This window comes from Aspergillus fumigatus, chromosome 3 (genome assembly GCF_000002655.1).
Source record: "Aspergillus fumigatus Af293 chromosome 3, whole genome shotgun sequence".
Lineage (NCBI taxonomy): Eukaryota > Fungi > Ascomycota > Eurotiomycetes > Eurotiales > Aspergillaceae > Aspergillus > Aspergillus fumigatus.
The window spans coordinates 110730-126880 of NC_007196.1; the positions used below are offsets into that span (position 1 = coordinate 110730).

The following is a 16151-nucleotide window of genomic DNA, read 5'->3' on the forward strand; positions in this document are numbered from 1 at the left end:
ATTCACTCGAACTGAACGTATCAGGGAGTTTCAAAATGAAGACAGCAAGTCTAGATGACCAATTGTCCAGAGACCCGGGAATGAGACGGTTGCCCTGCATGGAAAAATGGGTTTCGCTTTGATAGCAAAATCCTCTAGACGATGAATTTGCTGACCAACGCCCCTGCAATGGATGAGCCACACTGATTCTTTTCTTGTGCCATGAGTACGCGACAGGGAACTAGGTATATGCCCGTCTGTGCATCTCCCCTGACTGCGTAATGCGCTTACGATTTCAGTCACGCAAATTGACCAAGTGGAGACCCGCAAAACGGCCTGGATTGAAGAGTCGAGACCATGGTGGATAATGAAGATGAATCGCGCTTTATTATTGGTCCAATCGCTGAAGAACTGCCCTAATGCTTTGTCAGTTTACCCATTCGATTGGCCTGTGTTCATGAGGAAACACAGTACGAGGCCTCATATCATGTCCTGAACAGTATCTGCCTCGACAGATACAGATGCAGCTAGAGAACGTCAATTAAGCCTCCACTCACGATCAAAATGGACCCGATCGATGAGAACAGGGCTAGAACACGCTATCCACGTGTATGCGCTGACAGTTTTGATCAAGTGTTCACGAACCCCATACTCCACCATGGGAAATAAATATCGCAGGGACATGCCACGACCCTGTTGACTCCTCACGCAAAGCAAGCAGTCCTTACAGTTGATTCTCTTTGTAAAATCTTCCCTAGACGAGGTTGATCCTCACACACTCCTTTTACTGTCAATTGCCATTGTGCTACAGTCTCTCCTTAAACATAACACTCCTTTAAATCGGTCATTCGCCATGTTCTTTTCCAGACTCCTTTTCATAGCGGCCTTTGCGCTGGCTGTCTCAGCCCTCCCGCAATTCTATCCTGGTGGCAGCATGACTAGGCATGATGCAACTCCCACCTCCAGCACAAGCATCAGCCCTACTTCCACTTTCGCCAGCAGCAGTGCCAGCCCCAGTGCCACAACCAGCAGCAGCGGCAGCGTCCAGATCGTAAACAAACTTGACACCACCGTCTACCTGTGGTCGACCTCCGATACCTCCAGTGCTATGCAAACTATCGCCTCCGGTGAGACGTACACCGAGACCTATCGGACCAACTCCAACGGCGGCGGAATCTCCATCAAGATGGCCACCACCGAGAGTCAGGCCAGCGTCCTCCAGTTCGAATATACCAAGGCCAGCGACACGCTCTACTGGGACTTGTCGGCAATCGACATGGACTCGGACTCGGAGTTCATCACGGCGGGATTCTCAGCTACACCTAGTGACGCAAGTTGCTCATCCGTGACCTGTGCGGCCGGGGAAAGTGACTGCAGCGAGGTGTATCAGGAGTCGGACGACGTTGCGACGCAGAGTTGCTCGGCTACTGCGGGAATTACGGTTACGTTGGGCTGATGGAATCTTGCGCGCTGGTCTGTATTGGGTGGCATTCATTTCTTCGATGGAAAGTGTCCATCAAGTTGGGGATAGAGAAAAGTAAGCTGGTCTTGCTTGATAACAATGAAGTGCTTGACGGGTATTGGAGGTGTACCTAGACGGTGGATTTTTTGCTTTATTGTTCGTTCATTACGTTGTAGAATAGACACATTCCGAATGAATCAAAACTGATCTTCAGCAGTTTGAACCTTCCATAGACTGCTGTGAGACCTCCACGATTGAGTGAGGGTCTGCCTAACATGTCTTACTGCAAGGATCAAAGTACGGTTGCGATATGCCACATCAGTGTCTGTCCTCTTTTCAGAATTATTTTACCACATAGTCTTCTGAAAATCAAAGCGCTGGAAATAGCTAAACTGATTATAGACACTGAGAATATCGCACGCTTTGCGCCTGCCAGGTATTTCTGTCCGTCCTTATCCTCTACATTGAGCACAATGTCGCAGCTACGGTACTCGAAGCAGCAGTCGTAGTCCTTGCTTGTAGCAGAGATGTCGTCTATGAGAGAGCCACAATCACCATTGCATGTCCAGGAACATTGACAGTAGCGGCTCCTCCACTAAGCGACACGGTTGTTCCGCTAACTTTATTGTGACTGTTATCCGTGAGGTACAGCTCTGCTCAGCCGGAACTGCCGTCTGGAATGTAGCACTATGGAACGAGCGCATTTTGGGTTGTGAGGCTAAGGAGGACTTTGTGTCCAGATAGGAGGGAGAAATAGCATCTTGCATATGGGCGGCTAGAGTATCCTGAGCTTCAAATTATGGGTAGAACATTCATGTTTTGAAGTAGCATGTCAATTGTCGCAGTGAGATGAGGTCCATATCCAGGCGATTTATTTCTGTAGAAAATGGATAATGAACTGGCGTCTGAAAAGGAATGGCGACGGTACGTGGTCACCAACTGTACAGGTACTAAGCGCTGGACTTGTGTCTGTGGATGTACATTGCAGTGATATCACCGGCACTTGAGTTGCCATTTCTATCTAGATTATCCGATTACAAGAGAGCTATCAGAGACGACGCATACCGCCAATTGCGAGTAGAATCACTATAACCGCTTACTAGCGACACCAGACCTATATTCACCCGACCATCCACGAGGTATCAGAGGGGTTGGAATAGGCGCTGGTAAACAGAGTGGAAAAAGCTGCCATGGGCCATTTGACACGGATCTTCATCGAAACATATGAGATTTGTGAGAAGTACGATAACCCTTTTAAGGACTTCAAACTTCCCTCGTCGAGCTCTATGGATGATGATTCGTTGCCTAATGTTGGATTACCAGATGCCCAAACAGGGTTGCCGTGGTGATTGATGATCATGGAAGGCTGACAGTTGTCTGCGTTTCAAAGCCTAAAAACGCAGGCCCCTCCAGCGGTGAATAACAACCATCATCAATATATCGAGGCATTCCGCAGCGACAAAATGACTGATATCGAAAACATCGCCAACCTGATCAAAAGCGGCCAGGTACACAAAATCGTCGTGCTTGTTGGCGCAGGCATCTCCACCGCGGCCGGCATCCCCGACTTCAGATCGCCCGAGACTGGCATTTATGATCGACTCAAACCTCTTCATCTGCCCTATCCCGAAGCTATCTTCCACATCAATTACTTCAGGCACACCCCTGAGCCCTTCTACGCCATCGCGCGAGCCAGGCATCCTCGCTCCCTCAAACCGACCATCACCCACGCTTTTCTCGCTCTTCTAGAAAAGAAGGGCCTTCTCCATTTTGTGTTTACTCAGAACATAGACGGCTTAGAGCGGGATGTCGGTATTCCAGAGGATAAGATTCTCAATGCGCACGGCAGCTGGCGGACCCAGCGCTGCTGGAAGTGCAAGACTCCGTATCCCGATGACTTGATGAAGCAAGCAATCAGCACAGGCACTGTCCCTTATTGTCAAGTTCCTGACTGTGGGGGAGCAGTAAAGCCCGACATCGTGTTCTTTGGACAGCCTCTCCCCGCGGAATTTGATGAAAAGGAGAAGGAAGTATCCGAGGCGGATATGATGCTCGTGATGGGGACGAGTCTAAAGGTTGCTCCATGCTCGAGACTGCCTCGTTTGGCTCGCGAAGGCATTCCCCGGGTGCTTGTCAATCGTGAGAAGGTAGGAGACTTTGGAAAGCGGGCGGAAGATGTGTCCATCTTGGGTGATTGCGACGATGGGGTGCGCAAACTAGCGGATGCCCTTGGTTGGACTGCGGAGATGGAGTCACTGTGGAAGAAGGCCATCGCGGCCAAAGAAGCAGCACAGGAGGATTGGGGAGAGGAGGAGAGTCTGGACGAGCTGATTGACAGGTACGCGAAAACGCTGACGGACGCCAGGAAGATCTCTGCTGGGCATAAACGGATGTTGGAGGAACACCTGGAGAACAAGTTTGCCGAGGTCCTAAAGAAGAGCACATAGTTTAGTATTTGGCTTTTCTTGTTGACACGCACTGGTTATATTGGTAGATATGATCTACATGCATGGAAAATGGGCTTACTGGTTCCGTCGTTTAAAATGAGTCATACATTGAACTTTTTAAACATGTATTGATCTCCAACTATTGGTCGAGCATTTTCAATAGCATTCTCTGCCAAATACACATTCGCATCATGAGCCGTCTGTTGGATGCTATAGCTCGCCTTGGTCCTGCCATTCAGCGCACTTCCTCGGATCCTCGCCCGGTTGTCTTGATGACCTGCGCCGTGGCAGGTAACTAGGTCAATCCATCACCATAGATGCATCTGCTGACTCAATAGGATCTGGGAAGACCACTTTCGCAAAATCAATCTGCTCCGCCTATCCATCTTTCACTCGTCTCTCCATTGACGCGTATGTCTACTCTCATCATGGCCTTTGGAACGTGGACTACCCCAAGGAACACTATGAGAAGTATCAAGAAGAGGCGGAAGCAGCTCTGAGGCAGCAGCTTGTCCATATTCTCCAACATGACGATGCAAACGTCGTCCTTGACTTCTCTTTCGCATTCCGTGAAGACCGTGAGGCGTGGAAAGCACTCATCTCGGAATTCGGTGGGCGCTGGGTCCTGGTTTATCTGAACGTGGATCCAACAGAGATTCGGCGAAGAGTAGCCGCTAGGAATGCACTGATTGACAAAGATGGAGACTCGGCATTCTACTTAACAGAAGATCTGTTGGAACGGTACATTAATGGATTCGAACGACCGGTTGGAGAGGGGGAGATTGTCATCAACTTGGATTAAATGGGTTAGTCACTGTGTTAGCACTCCTAGTCTACAATTTACACGCTCTCATTATCAGATGGGGTGATAGCTCAGTTGGGAGAGCGTGCGACTGAAGTTACTCAGTCATTTAATCGTAAGGTCGCCGGTTCAATCCCGGCTCACCCCATTACTTTTTTTTTTTTCCGCCTGGCCGCTGTAGTCAACCCACGCTGACATGACTAATTGTGACTGCCTTTCAGCTTCTTGAGCTGCTTTCTAGTCGTCTCACCCTTTATGCAGTTCCATAGCTTAGCCCGTCCCTATCCCCTATGAGACCAGAGGCACAAAGTGCCGCTGTTCCGGACATTGCTGAATACTACTACTACTACTAATTTGGAGTCATTCTATAGCTAACTGGTGGAATGCGCAGAATCTCTAAATATCATCAATTTGTGAGCGTTTAAGCTATTACTCTTTTGTGGGACCGTTTCGTACGGACAGTGACCAGTTGAATGAAGACATCAGGAACTTACAAATTCTTAGAAAACTATGTCCAGAACTCAGTATCGGATCCACTGCGCCCGGGGGCTTTAGGTCTTGGACAATCCAAAGCATCTCTCTTGGTCAATATCTTCTTGATCATCAGTTATATGACGCCCATGGCAGCCGGTATACTGGCGGATGGGTATTTGGGCCGGTATCGTACAGTGCTATTGTCCATGACGTACTGACTCATTCACTTTCAGTATCACACGGCGTGAGTGCTAACGTGTTTCAGTCTCTACGTATTGGGCGTAGCAGTGCTCTTTGCCACCTCCATTCCGTCCATGCTCCACAGGGGAGCTGGGCTTCCCGGCCTTATTGTGGCGATGATCCTCGTCAGCTTGTCCCTTGGTGGAATTAAAGCTTCGCTTCCCCCCCATGCTTGGTACGCGGGTCCCCCGACATGCTAAAAATCCTAGACTGACCTCCACAATAGCGGAGCAGTGTAGTAAAATCAAGCAGCGGATCCGGATTACCAAGAAAGGAGAACGCGTTATTGTTGATCCCGACGTCACACTGGAATATGCTTTTGATGTCTATTACTGCTAAGTTATCTATAAGCAAGATTGAGCAGATAGCTCACTGAGTCGAGGTGTATGAACATCGGAGCACAGTCCCGGATTGCAGCTACGTTCATGGAAAAGGACATTGACTTCTGGGCCGCGTACCTCCTCTCTCTCTGCTCGATCGTGACCGGCGTACTGTTACTGTACGTCGGTCGCCGGTTCATTAGTTAGTATACGGGAACACTGGAGGTATGAGGGCGGATGCTAATCGCAAGAAGTCGTCTCCGCTCCCCAAGGAAGTGTACTACTGCCCGCTGTGCAAGCTCTCTGGATCGCGATTCGGCACGGCTTTCGCATGGATGCGGCGAGGCCCGATGCTGTCGCTAGGGACGGAATAACGGTCACTTGGTCCGATGAGCTCATTGATGAGCTGAAGAGCGCCTTGTTTGCCTGCCGTGCATTGTAGGTACGAGGGTTTGCATTTCGAAAGACCATGTACTGACAGATCGAAGCACGCCATTTGTTATCTTCTGGCTTTGCCAGGCGCAGATGACTACGAATACTGTGTCGCAAGCGGCTGAAATGGAGACTCACAGGGTGCCCAACGACATGCTCCCTAATTTGAACTCCATAACCGTGATAATCGCACTACCGCTCGTCACCAAATTCGCCTACCCCTTCCTCCACCGTCGGGGCATTCCGACGCCTCCGCTCCGGCGCGTCGCCTTGGGCTTCTTCCTGGAGGCACTGGCGATGGGCTATGCCGCTGGAATCCAGGGCTGGATCTACAGCTCCGGGCCGTGCTACGAGCATCCACGAGCATGTGCTGCGTCGATGAATGGATCTCTTCCGAACCACGTCAACATCGGGTACCAATCGCCCGTTTATGTTCTCGAAGGTCTCAGCGAGATATTTGCTAGCCCCGCCGGGTACGAGTATACATTCACCAAGGCACCGAAGAGCATGAAATCCATCATCCAGGCTCTTTATGGCTTGACTGCAGCTGGGGGATCTATTATTGCGCTTGCGCTTACCCCGACGAACAAAGATCCTGATTTACTCGGCATGTATGCAGGGGTTTCTGGGGCGATGTTTGTGGCCGCAGTGATTGTCATGGTGGTTTCTTACAAGCATGAGGGGAGGACTGCACGGGATGATGATTCGTCCTGACCAGAAAGCTTCTCAGTTCAGTAGCTAAGATGGATGGACATGAGCACTGCCCTTGAAGAGCCATAGTTCTCTATAAATCGGGTAAAAATACCAGGGTTATAGTCTATCCCAAGTGTGGTCTCTCTTCAAAATTATTCCCATTATCCGAGCTGAATGCTTCAAATCCGAGGTTAGACTGCCTGGTCTGAGGAAACACTGTACAGTAGATGTTCTGTTCATAATAACCTTCGGATGTACATGCCCCTATTTTCGGCTGACCTATACTTGCTCGCACTGGTCCCAATCATCGGACACGATGTTTCATGCTCTGTGGGCATTAAACTTAATGACAGATATTTCTGAATCCAGAAAGAAAATTTAACGTTGTATATGGCACCGTCCATTGCACTTATACTATGCAAAGTGAATAAAAACCCCATCACAAGCCAGTGAACCCTAGGCGTTGAAAGGGGTCAAGGTGATATCGCCATCATAGGCACACTTCTTCACCGTCCCCATAACAGAGCCACTGGTCGAGGTGCACGACCACTTGCTGCCTGGAGCACTGCCATTTCCATTGTCATTGAGAGTAACAGAGACTGTCTCGGTTCCCTTGACTCGCTGGACCTCCAAGGTAAAGACCGCAATGTCATTCACACCTCCTGGGAAATTGACATAGTAGGCACCGTCGCTAGTGCGAGTGCCGGAAACGGGGTTTCCAGGACGATGCCTATTATGTCTGTTAGATCACGTATTGGACCAGAAGGGACATAGATATACCAGATCACATTCGCACCGGTGGAGTCGTCGTAGTTGGGATCTTTCAAGGCGAAGGTGATATATCCCTGTTGGTCGACCTGAGAGGCCTTGAGGTCGCTGATAGTAATGGCTTGCCCAGCCCGTTTGCCAGGGACAGCTATAGCAGAGCCAGCAGCCAGGACAACAGAGAAGATGGTAGAGACTTTCATTTTGTACGATGAGAAAGGATTGCTGATAAACAGTTGCGTTGCGTTGTTTGATGCTGATGATGATGATGTTCAACTCTGGAGGCCGATGTGCTTTTATCCTTCTTGATTAACTTTTAAATAATGGCTAAATATGACACAGGGAGTTCAGCCTACTTGCTCAGCACAAAGTATGCAATCTCTCAGCTATGGTTGGATGTGGAACCCCTTTCAGGCCTCCCAAATGCCAGATCAATGGGGCTCATGGCTGTGCTGCCAATCCAATGCAAGCTAAATTAGGCTCCTGCGAGCCTTAGTCGGTGGCTTGTTTAGGCGCCCGATTATGCTGTCTGTCTAATTATAATCTGAAGAGGGTTTGTGAGTCGTGATACAAGCCCGAATCAGTATTAGGAATGCTTCAGGACTAAACATAGAAATTAAGGCCAGAACTACAGGAATAGCATCGACGACTATTGCGCGACAGGCCGTAACTAGAGGGAAATCCCCAAGTTGGACATAGACTGGTTCTAAAACAGGTTTCAGTTAATCCGCACCATAGCCGATGGATCTTGGCTAATATCCCTGCAGGTCGACATGCGGATAATGGCTATATCGATACTGGCCAGTCAGGTGTCATTTCTCATCAGCAATAGCAAGAAGCAGCTGATGCGGGCCCCGACATGGTCCTCCTGAAGGATGAGTATTCCGACTTCGTCTCCGTTGACATGCTTCGATGCGAGGTCTTACCGGATGAGAGTCACTCACAGTACATCCGAGTCTTATTCGACAAGCAATGAATGGTTTTAGAGCACAACCGACAAGAGTCCGCATCATCGGACTCTTCGACCGACGTAATCAGCTCTGAGGCGGAGATCCGGGGGCGACAACCAGACAACAAGAAGCCGACCAATTCTTCTGTTCATGCAGTTAGGGCTCCAGGGTCTTCACCTCCGGGAACAGTCATGTTTGAGTTTGTCCATGGCCGATCCGCAAGCCTCAAGCTCGCATCTCGTCACACGTGGAACGTGTGTTGGTGGAATGCCAAATCACCTAGTCGAAGGTGGTTGGGTCACCCGGCAACAGCACTGGTCGTCCAGATAGACACCACTCCGAGCTATAAGCTGTCGCTACTTATTTAGAAAAAGCTTGGCATAAGGATAAGACGGATTTGTCAACATCATATTAGAACCCCAACGATAACAAGCCAGCGGCAAATGGAGCAACTCCTACATCGTCTTCTAAGGAGAGGTCGCACGGTCAATGCACTGAAGCAGCACTGAAAAAATCATCTCCATGTAATAAAGGAACGCGACTATGTGACGAGCGCAATCAAGAAGGAATCAAACCGTCAGAGCCCATTGCTACAAATACTATTCTTCAACGGGATCACCAGGACGCTGCGACAACGCTACTATTCAAGCATTCGGCAATTATCCAGGTCAACCATGGTTCACCACAACAGGTCATCAATATCAAAACCATGAAAAGAGTCAGAGTTTTGTGAAACGCGAGGCGGCAGCCAATCGCAAACCTCAGCGCTACGTGTTCTCATGTGAGTCATCGTGCTGTCCTTTTCTACTCTCTTCCTTGCTTTTCAAGAAGGTTCCGAGGAAGATACTTTTTATGCCAGACAATTCAAAACCTACAATCAGCGAGTGATCAAGTGGCTTCAGAAGGTCTGTTCGGAGCACCCCGTCGGCTTTCCATACCTCAACGATGACAGCCCCTCAATCCACACCGCCCCGCGTCCTCTCAGTGACGATCTCGGCCTCGCATAACTTCTCCAAGAATGCCGTCTCTTCTATCAAACTTATCGCCAACCTTGGCGTGGAAGGCGACTGTCATGCCGGCGAAACTGTTCAGCACCGCTCACGCCTGCACATTAAGCCCCCGCCGGCAAACCTTCGCCAAGTGCACCTCATACCGATTGAAATTCTGCGGGGTATATGCGCAACACTGCCGACTGACGAGATGAGGACACAGCTACTGGCGCCTGGAGCTCTGGGACAGAATATCACCACCGAGGGAGTCGATCTCTTGAGTCTCGGTGCCGGAACGGAAATTCGTTTCGTTGAAGATGGAGAGGCAGTGGGCGAGGAGGCTGTTATTACCCTTACAGGGTTGAGAAATCCATGTCCTCAAATCGATAAGTTCCAGGCTGGATTGAAAGAGCAGTTCTTGGTTCGTGATGAAGAGCGTAACATTGTGAGGCGGTTGGCGGGTGTCATGGCTACAGTGAAGAAGGGAGGAGTTGTGCGGCCTGGAATGAAGCTAATTATTGACAAGCCTTCCCAATATGTTCCGTTGGATGTTGTCTGATGAAGACTACTTTTGAATCCGGGTTTGCATGCTGCTCTACAACTGAAGTCGAATGAGTGAGGTATTCTCCTTTGTGAACAGGATTCTATCCGCTCGCCTACATTGAGCTACTTTCTCATGCCATCCTAGACGATATATAAAAGAACAGGGGACCTGAAACTAGAGAATACGTGTTCGACTTGCATGCCGATCTGTCGTCCTCTTGAAGACTGGACAGCTCTGGTCCCGGATTACCTGGACAAAAGCTAATCTAAGCAGCCAAGTTGTTTCCAGGATCTGATACCAATTCTGGAATGGGTGACGTCCTGTTCACTGCTTTGAACTCTCTGTGTTGTGTATATGCAATCACACGACTGAGACATTCTCTCTTTACCAGCTATTTGCAATATCGTACTTGCGACAATTCCCAATTTCTCGATGGTTGAACTGCTGAAGAATATGGGTTCCTGGCTTGGTCTAGATCAGAATAATTCTATTCTCAGAATGAGACTCGCTTTGATAGCCGACAGGATGTGGACTGCGGTACTTCAACAACGCCTCTTCGTTTAGCAGCCTTTTGTTGGCAGACTCTAAGACCACATTCTCTTACTGCCCAGAATATCATAAATTTAGTAAGATGCAGACCCTAGGCAGGAAATTCGTTGAGAGTTTCTAACCTAAGGTGCAGCCCTTAAGCCTGGGATAGAGCAATACTCAATAGGCTCAAGTAGAATAGAACATTCTCAGTAGCATCGGGCAGAACCTATTAGCTAACCAAACAGAACGGCCGGTGTGCTTAAATACCTTCGGCCCTCCCAGTATAGACCTAGGATAGCGTTGACTGGATGAGTGGGATCGGATCTTGTTCGTAGCCTGCATCGCACAAGGCTTTTGCCTTTTTGAAGACTCCGTTGGTACGGCCCCTGTGTCCTGACTTCCAGATGGACAGAACCTTGAACCGACGGCGAACACGGCATGTAACAAGAGAAGTGAAGGAGGCGGATCCTGTAGTGGCGTAAGAAACCGAGGATGTCTATGATGGGTGCGAAGGGCGTAACCAGGGTGAGAAACGTCTCCACAAGGATATCACGCATTGATCTACATGGAAGATCAAAGATGCCTCTCTGCTCTGGGATATTCTTCTCCTAGGGGTTAAGATGATGAGCCAGGTTTGATGGATACATAACCCCTGGTAGTTAACTTGACTGGTAAATGGGGATCAAAGGTTCTGCAGTGAGCAACGATGACCACTATTTTTAGTACCATGGGGGCTGGAATTCATTGTGAGACACGGTCTGGACTTTACAAGCGTGGATACTGCACCAATCACTTCTCAGTTACAGCTTGAGCGGTGGCCCTGACCGTAAAACTTCATCGTGGTTTATTCTTCTTAGTCTCTGCCAATTGGTACGAAGGATTAGCGTATGGATTGTATTTGCTTCTATTCCGCACTAAGACGAAAAGCGTTTCACGAAATCCCATCTAGACCTTATCGGCGCGCATTGGTAATCATAACTTCTCTAAGACCCCTACCCCTTAGGCAGTTGTAAATCGTTTCCAGGGAAGCGAGATGTCTCCAAAATGATTTAGAGCTAGTACGCCATTGACTAACTCATCTTGCTTGAGTAGTTCTTCGTGAAGGGAGTCCAATTGGTTCCAGGATTCAGCGTACTTCATACCCTTGAGGCGTTCCGACTCTATATCTTCAGGAACGCCCGAGTCGCTTGTGTGTCCTTGAACATTGTTAGGGAGAACTTCGCGTTTCTCTTCCTTATTATCCTGTCCCATAAGGCCGGAAGCTCTCAAAATTCGTTCCGGAGGGATGGTGAGCCGCCCTTTCTTAAAGACGTATTTGGAAATCGATGTAGCAAAAATAACCGGTTGGCCAGAGTGGCATCTGGATTCTTCGGTCGACCTCCTCAAGTCAAGGCGCGTGGATTTCGCGATTAGATAACCTGTCGGTTTCGCTGAGCCTTTCTGGACGAAATGGGTCACAATATAGAGCCATTTTCGATCCCACGTAAGAATTCTGGACCACACCTCGTACTCCTGGAAGATCCGGATCTCTTTCTTAAAGCTGGTGGTGACTGACCCTATGATAGCAGCCAACATGCCCTTCTTTCCCTCGGCGGCTAGTTCGCGGTCAACCGTGACCAATCCGTCATAACAGAGGGCGGAGAGAAGATATGATCGACTTGCATCTAAATCAGTGAAGTATGTACTGTTTGACTTGTGCATGATGTAGTCGCATTCAAATAAGGGAGCGTAGGTGCTTGTGATAGAAGGCAGGAATACCGTCGGCGTCTTGGAGTGAGGGATCACCGCCAACTTAGGGCCAGAGCGAAACGTTCGCCACGCGGCTCTTACCAGGGGTTTAAAGATGCGATACTAATCCGCTGTCAATAGCTGTGATTCTCAATGCCACTCGGAAGGCGACCTACATGCCACACGAAAGGCAAGCATTTCACATTCACCGCCAGCAAAAAGATGGTCGCGATTTTCCATAAATTGATTGACGCTAGACTTTCGGGCACGAGGGTATCAATGAAGCCCATCATGTCGGGCATCGTGCGGGAGATAGGACGATAGATGTTGATTCTGAAAATGTTGCCCTACCACTTGGATAACAAAAAAGTATGGCAGGAGAAAGGGCCAAAGCCAAGAAGGAGATGTGTTAGCCGTGGCCCGCGGTTTGCCCAAGACCGTTATGCGCCTCAGCACATTGAATGCTCATCAAGCTCGCGGTCTGCCACGTTGTAGCCGAGCCGAGTTCGGCTTAGATTTATGAGTGATTCGGCTCGGCTAGAAAGTGGCTATTACATGTGACCCGATCCCCTGGTGGAACAAGATCACCCATGGCTATACATGTTAGCTCAGTATTGTGATGGAGACGATGGGTGTTTTGTCCCTGACCTATACGAGCGATTCATATGTACAAATTGTGTCATGGCCATTAGGGGTATGATCAGGACTCTTCTGGTTGTATGAAAAGAGGAAGCAGGTAAACAGTCTGGAATTAACCATCTGGGATATAACCGAGGAGTCACGGACTGGCTACCATAATTTTTTGCCACATAAAGAGCTCCAAGAGCAAAGGAAGCTTCTTATGCACTACTTTGAGGTGCAGCGAACAGGAACCGCTTGCGAGGTTCAGAAACGACTCACGTTGCACAATGCGTTTAGATCGGTCGTCCTTTGGTACTGATCCCCCCGTGCAGACTAATCTTCAATAAAATAATATCGGCAGTGTTTTCTCCTTACTTTAAATTGATTTGTAAGTAAGTGTATACTAGAAGATATCAACCGACCATAGAGAGGCATGCCAGATGATCATCGTGCATAAATACGTGATTACTAAGATATTCTTTGAAAATCAATGCTCTTTATCCGATACTCAGGCGATCTTATTTATCCACCCAAAACCGTAAAGTACTCGTGTCCTGCGTTTGTTAGACTGCTTGAAGTTTGATGCAGATACAATGTCTACATACGTCGTCAGTGACCAGCCTCTAAATAATAGCCTCGTTGGGTCGATATCCTCTCTTCTTAGTGCTGCTGGTGTCCCTAATTTACTCTGGGGAAACTATCTACTGACCGTCTACGGAGTCCCCACCATTGTTGACGTTAGTGTCCTCCCTGTACGCGCTATTGATTGAGCGACTTCTGATCCGGCGCCAGGGCGTTTCCTTTGTTGTACCTGATGCACTTCTCGAAACCGGCCGCTCGACTCTCTCCTATGCAGGCTTTCTCCCATGCACACAAGGTCCAAAATGCCCATACCCGAACTCGGCCCCATGCTTGGAGACGGCTACACATCTGCATATCAATGATGAGCTTGTGATATCACTGCATAGGAAGTCCGACGTACTTTGGGATTTTCCTGACCTTGAGATCGGCGCAAATAGTACAGATATCATGTCGGCAGCGGACACTCGACTGCCCCCGGAAAGGCTCGGGCGGGGCCAAGGACGCTTCCCTCCGTCCCTTTCTGGCGTACGAATTCCGAGCGCTGTCCGGTATTGCGAAGCTATGATCCGTCTGCTTTGTCTAGACTCTGAAAGCCCCCGTGAGCCCTACTGGATGGCGATCTTAACCTATCTGCTGGAATACGTCGATGAAACGGATATCTTCCAAAAGAATTGGTTGAGGGAGGGCTATAGACAATTCTACGAGGCTATGAAACAAGGGGATCCGGAAATGTATCTACACCTGAGGACGCTTCGCGATGTTTTCATCAAAAGCAGTGTATGAGGATTCAAACGAGGTCTTCTCGTAAACCAGTCCCTCTGAAGCCACAACCCTCTTCGCTCGTGTCCAGGCTCGACGATCGCCTCACCATCAAACACGGGAGAAATAGTATCCTCACTGATTTGATAGCACTTGTTTTCCTGCCCTCCAGTCATATACTGTCAATCGCCTCCTTTCCGAAGTGGCAAGAGAAGGTACAGCTCATGTTAAGGCCGGCGTATGGGTATTGAATGAGACCCAATCTGTGGGCCTAGAATGAAGGCTCCTTGACCAATCGATCCAACCAATCCAACCATTTCGCGTGTCCCCACGAAAACATACAACAAACTCAGCTATAGTTATTGCCGCCATGAATCTTCCATGCCTCAAGCGATTCGATGGGTTCTACCTTGTGTTGAGTAACAGTAACTTCGTCAGCCTAGCGGCCCGTATCCGCGAGTCTGGACCAAATATATACAAATTCAGTTAGCAAAAAACCCCAATCCCTTCGTCGGCTCAGGGGCCTCATTACTCAGTACCACCTCACCTCAAAGCTGTCCACCACACGCAGGAGTATTCAGACATTGCTACAGATATGACTTGTCCTAGGAAGAATCTAGGAAGCTATAGAATAGATTGGGTGTGAAGCTGAGCATGGTTACTGAACGAGCTATTCACTTATATCAGAAATTCAGACCACTAATACGACTTCGGAAGCATGCGCCAAACCAAGTTGAAAGTAGTTTGTTAATTTTTATTATGTTGAGCGCTTAACATTCCCTCGAAGGCCTGTCTGAAGCAGCCTGGAAAGCGTTGTCATATTTCTCCCCTTGACCATTGACCTCTGCCCCGTTCTCTACGAGCAGTTGGACGGTCTCTTGATGTCCTCTAGCTGAAGCAGCATAGACAGCGTTATCATATTCGCTCCCCGAAGAATTGATGTCCGCCCCCTTATGTAAAAGCAGTTGACGATCTCTGAATGTCCTGCAGCTGAAGCAGCCGGAGAGTGTTGCCATATATACCCCCCTGGGCACTGACGTCCTCTCCCTTGCTAATAAGGACTAATGCAGTCCTTAAAAACCCTGCGAAGGAGGGTAGTAGATCCCGGAACTGTGTGAACGACTAGGGTTATTTCTGTACCATTCATTGGCCTAATCCAAATACAAAAATAGTTGGAATATTGCTTCCTCTTGTAGGAACGTGGTTGTTGCATCTGGCTTGGTAAGAAAGAGGGCCCGAAGGCATATGGGCCAATGGTTGTTTACCTGATCAAAGGGAGTGATGCACGAAGCTCTTGGCTGACAGTTACTTTCATGTCAGGGGAATCCAGCACGACCACCGTCCTTGAATATCGCCTATGACTGACATAATGCTACAACTGCCAAGAGATTAGCTGTAAAGTATTCCAGTGCAAGAGCGCCCAAAAGTTACGCAAAATGCACTATGGAAGAATACTAACATAGCGACTGTGACAACAGTAAATACATTCCATGCAGAGGACCACGCAAATCATATAGCATGAATTATCGGAAGGTTTACTCAGAATATTATAAATAGAACACTCTGAATTATCTATCTTAATGTAAGGAAACAGGGTGCAGTGTATAAGATATTAATAGTCAATAAAGACACTCAGAGCCTAGTGGCGCTAGTAATTCAAGAACCCTAAGCTAGGAGAATTCAAGGCTGGCTCTTAATAACCCTAATGGGACATTACAAGAGGACAAAGATGGTGCCCTCTATTTGGAGGGAAGGCATGCTCTGGATTAATAAGGATGTGCAAGCAGAGTAAGTATTAAACAAATCCCCAGATTTGATAGTAGCAGTCATCCA

At 48.6% G+C, this 16151-nt stretch overlaps 8 protein-coding genes and 1 non-coding gene across 9 annotated transcripts; 7 read left to right on the forward strand and 2 right to left on the reverse strand.

The window, feature by feature from the left end:
• Positions 1 to 832: 832 nt before the first annotated feature.
• On the forward strand, positions 833 to 2072 carry AFUA_3G00510 (putative GPI anchored cell wall protein; the record flags this gene model as incomplete). The annotated part of the gene is made up of 3 exons (XM_743278.1): positions 833 to 1420; positions 1675 to 1764; positions 1878 to 2072. 3 exons carry the CDS (start codon positions 833 to 835, stop codon positions 2070 to 2072), a joined length of 873 nt encoding a protein of 290 aa, XP_748371.1.
• A 559-nt stretch (positions 2073 to 2631) lies between these two features.
• AFUA_3G00520 (SIR2 family NAD-dependent protein deacylase) lies at positions 2632 to 3888 on the forward strand (the record flags this gene model as incomplete). The annotated part of the gene is made up of 2 exons (XM_743279.1): positions 2632 to 2786; positions 2832 to 3888. 2 exons carry the CDS (start codon positions 2632 to 2634, stop codon positions 3886 to 3888), a joined length of 1212 nt encoding a protein of 403 aa, XP_748372.1.
• Positions 3889 to 4079: 191 nt separating this feature from the next.
• Positions 4080 to 4690, forward strand: AFUA_3G00530 (AAA family ATPase; the record flags this gene model as incomplete). The annotated part of the gene is made up of 2 exons (XM_743280.1): positions 4080 to 4179; positions 4227 to 4690. The coding sequence occupies 2 exons, from the start codon at positions 4080 to 4082 to the stop codon at positions 4688 to 4690; spliced, it is 564 nt and encodes a 187-aa protein (XP_748373.1).
• Positions 4691 to 4750: 60 nt separating this feature from the next.
• On the forward strand, positions 4751 to 4838 carry tF(GAA)1. Its single transcript is given in 2 exon segments — positions 4751 to 4787; positions 4803 to 4838. It is a non-coding gene (tRNA).
• A 142-nt stretch (positions 4839 to 4980) lies between these two features.
• Positions 4981 to 7231, forward strand: AFUA_3G00540 (putative MFS peptide transporter; the record flags this gene model as incomplete). Its single annotated transcript, XM_743281.1, has 8 exons — positions 4981 to 5007; positions 5170 to 5375; positions 5430 to 5579; positions 5636 to 5728; positions 5787 to 5930; positions 6001 to 6162; positions 6213 to 6863; positions 6973 to 7231. The coding sequence occupies 8 exons, from the start codon at positions 4981 to 4983 to the stop codon at positions 7229 to 7231; spliced, it is 1692 nt and encodes a 563-aa protein (XP_748374.1).
• A 74-nt stretch (positions 7232 to 7305) lies between these two features.
• AFUA_3G00550 (uncharacterized protein) lies at positions 7306 to 7817 on the reverse strand (the record flags this gene model as incomplete). Its single annotated transcript, XM_743282.1, has 2 exons — positions 7306 to 7579; positions 7630 to 7817. 2 exons carry the CDS (start codon positions 7815 to 7817, stop codon positions 7306 to 7308), a joined length of 462 nt encoding a protein of 153 aa, XP_748375.1.
• A 91-nt stretch (positions 7818 to 7908) lies between these two features.
• AFUA_3G00560 (MOSC domain-containing protein) lies at positions 7909 to 10143 on the forward strand. The gene has a single exon (XM_077804264.1). It carries the CDS (start codon positions 9510 to 9512, stop codon positions 10110 to 10112), a length of 603 nt encoding a protein of 200 aa, XP_077659893.1. The 5' UTR covers positions 7909 to 9509; the 3' UTR covers positions 10113 to 10143.
• Positions 10144 to 11508: 1365 nt separating this feature from the next.
• AFUA_3G00570 (acyl-CoA thioesterase) lies at positions 11509 to 12908 on the reverse strand. The gene is made up of 2 exons (XM_743284.3): positions 12533 to 12908; positions 11509 to 12479 (listed from the first exon to the last, which is right to left on the reverse strand). The coding sequence occupies exons 1-2, from the start codon at positions 12656 to 12658 to the stop codon at positions 11628 to 11630; spliced, it is 978 nt and encodes a 325-aa protein (XP_748377.2). The 5' UTR covers positions 12659 to 12908; the 3' UTR covers positions 11509 to 11627.
• Positions 12909 to 13547: 639 nt separating this feature from the next.
• Positions 13548 to 14808, forward strand: AFUA_3G00580 (uncharacterized protein; the record flags this gene model as incomplete). Its single annotated transcript, XM_743285.2, has 4 exons — positions 13548 to 13714; positions 13770 to 14336; positions 14384 to 14562; positions 14601 to 14808. Exons 1-4 carry the CDS (start codon positions 13571 to 13573, stop codon positions 14806 to 14808), a joined length of 1098 nt encoding a protein of 365 aa, XP_748378.1. The 5' UTR covers positions 13548 to 13570.
• Positions 14809 to 16151: the final 1343 nt, after the last annotated feature.

Excerpts from the sequence above, each read along its gene's own strand:
- AFUA_3G00560 (XM_077804264.1), top strand. The coding sequence starts at position 9,510 with ATGACAGCCCCTCAATCCACACCGCCCCGCGTCCTCTCAGTGACGATC.
- AFUA_3G00570 (XM_743284.3), bottom strand. The coding sequence starts at position 12,658 with ATGCCCGACATGATGGGCTTCATTGATACCCTCGTGCCCGAAAGTCTA. Across the intron at positions 12,480-12,532 it reads GCTTGCCTTTCGTGTGGCAT|TATCGCATCTTTAAACCCCT; the intron begins GTAGGTCGCCTT and ends ACAGCGGATTAG.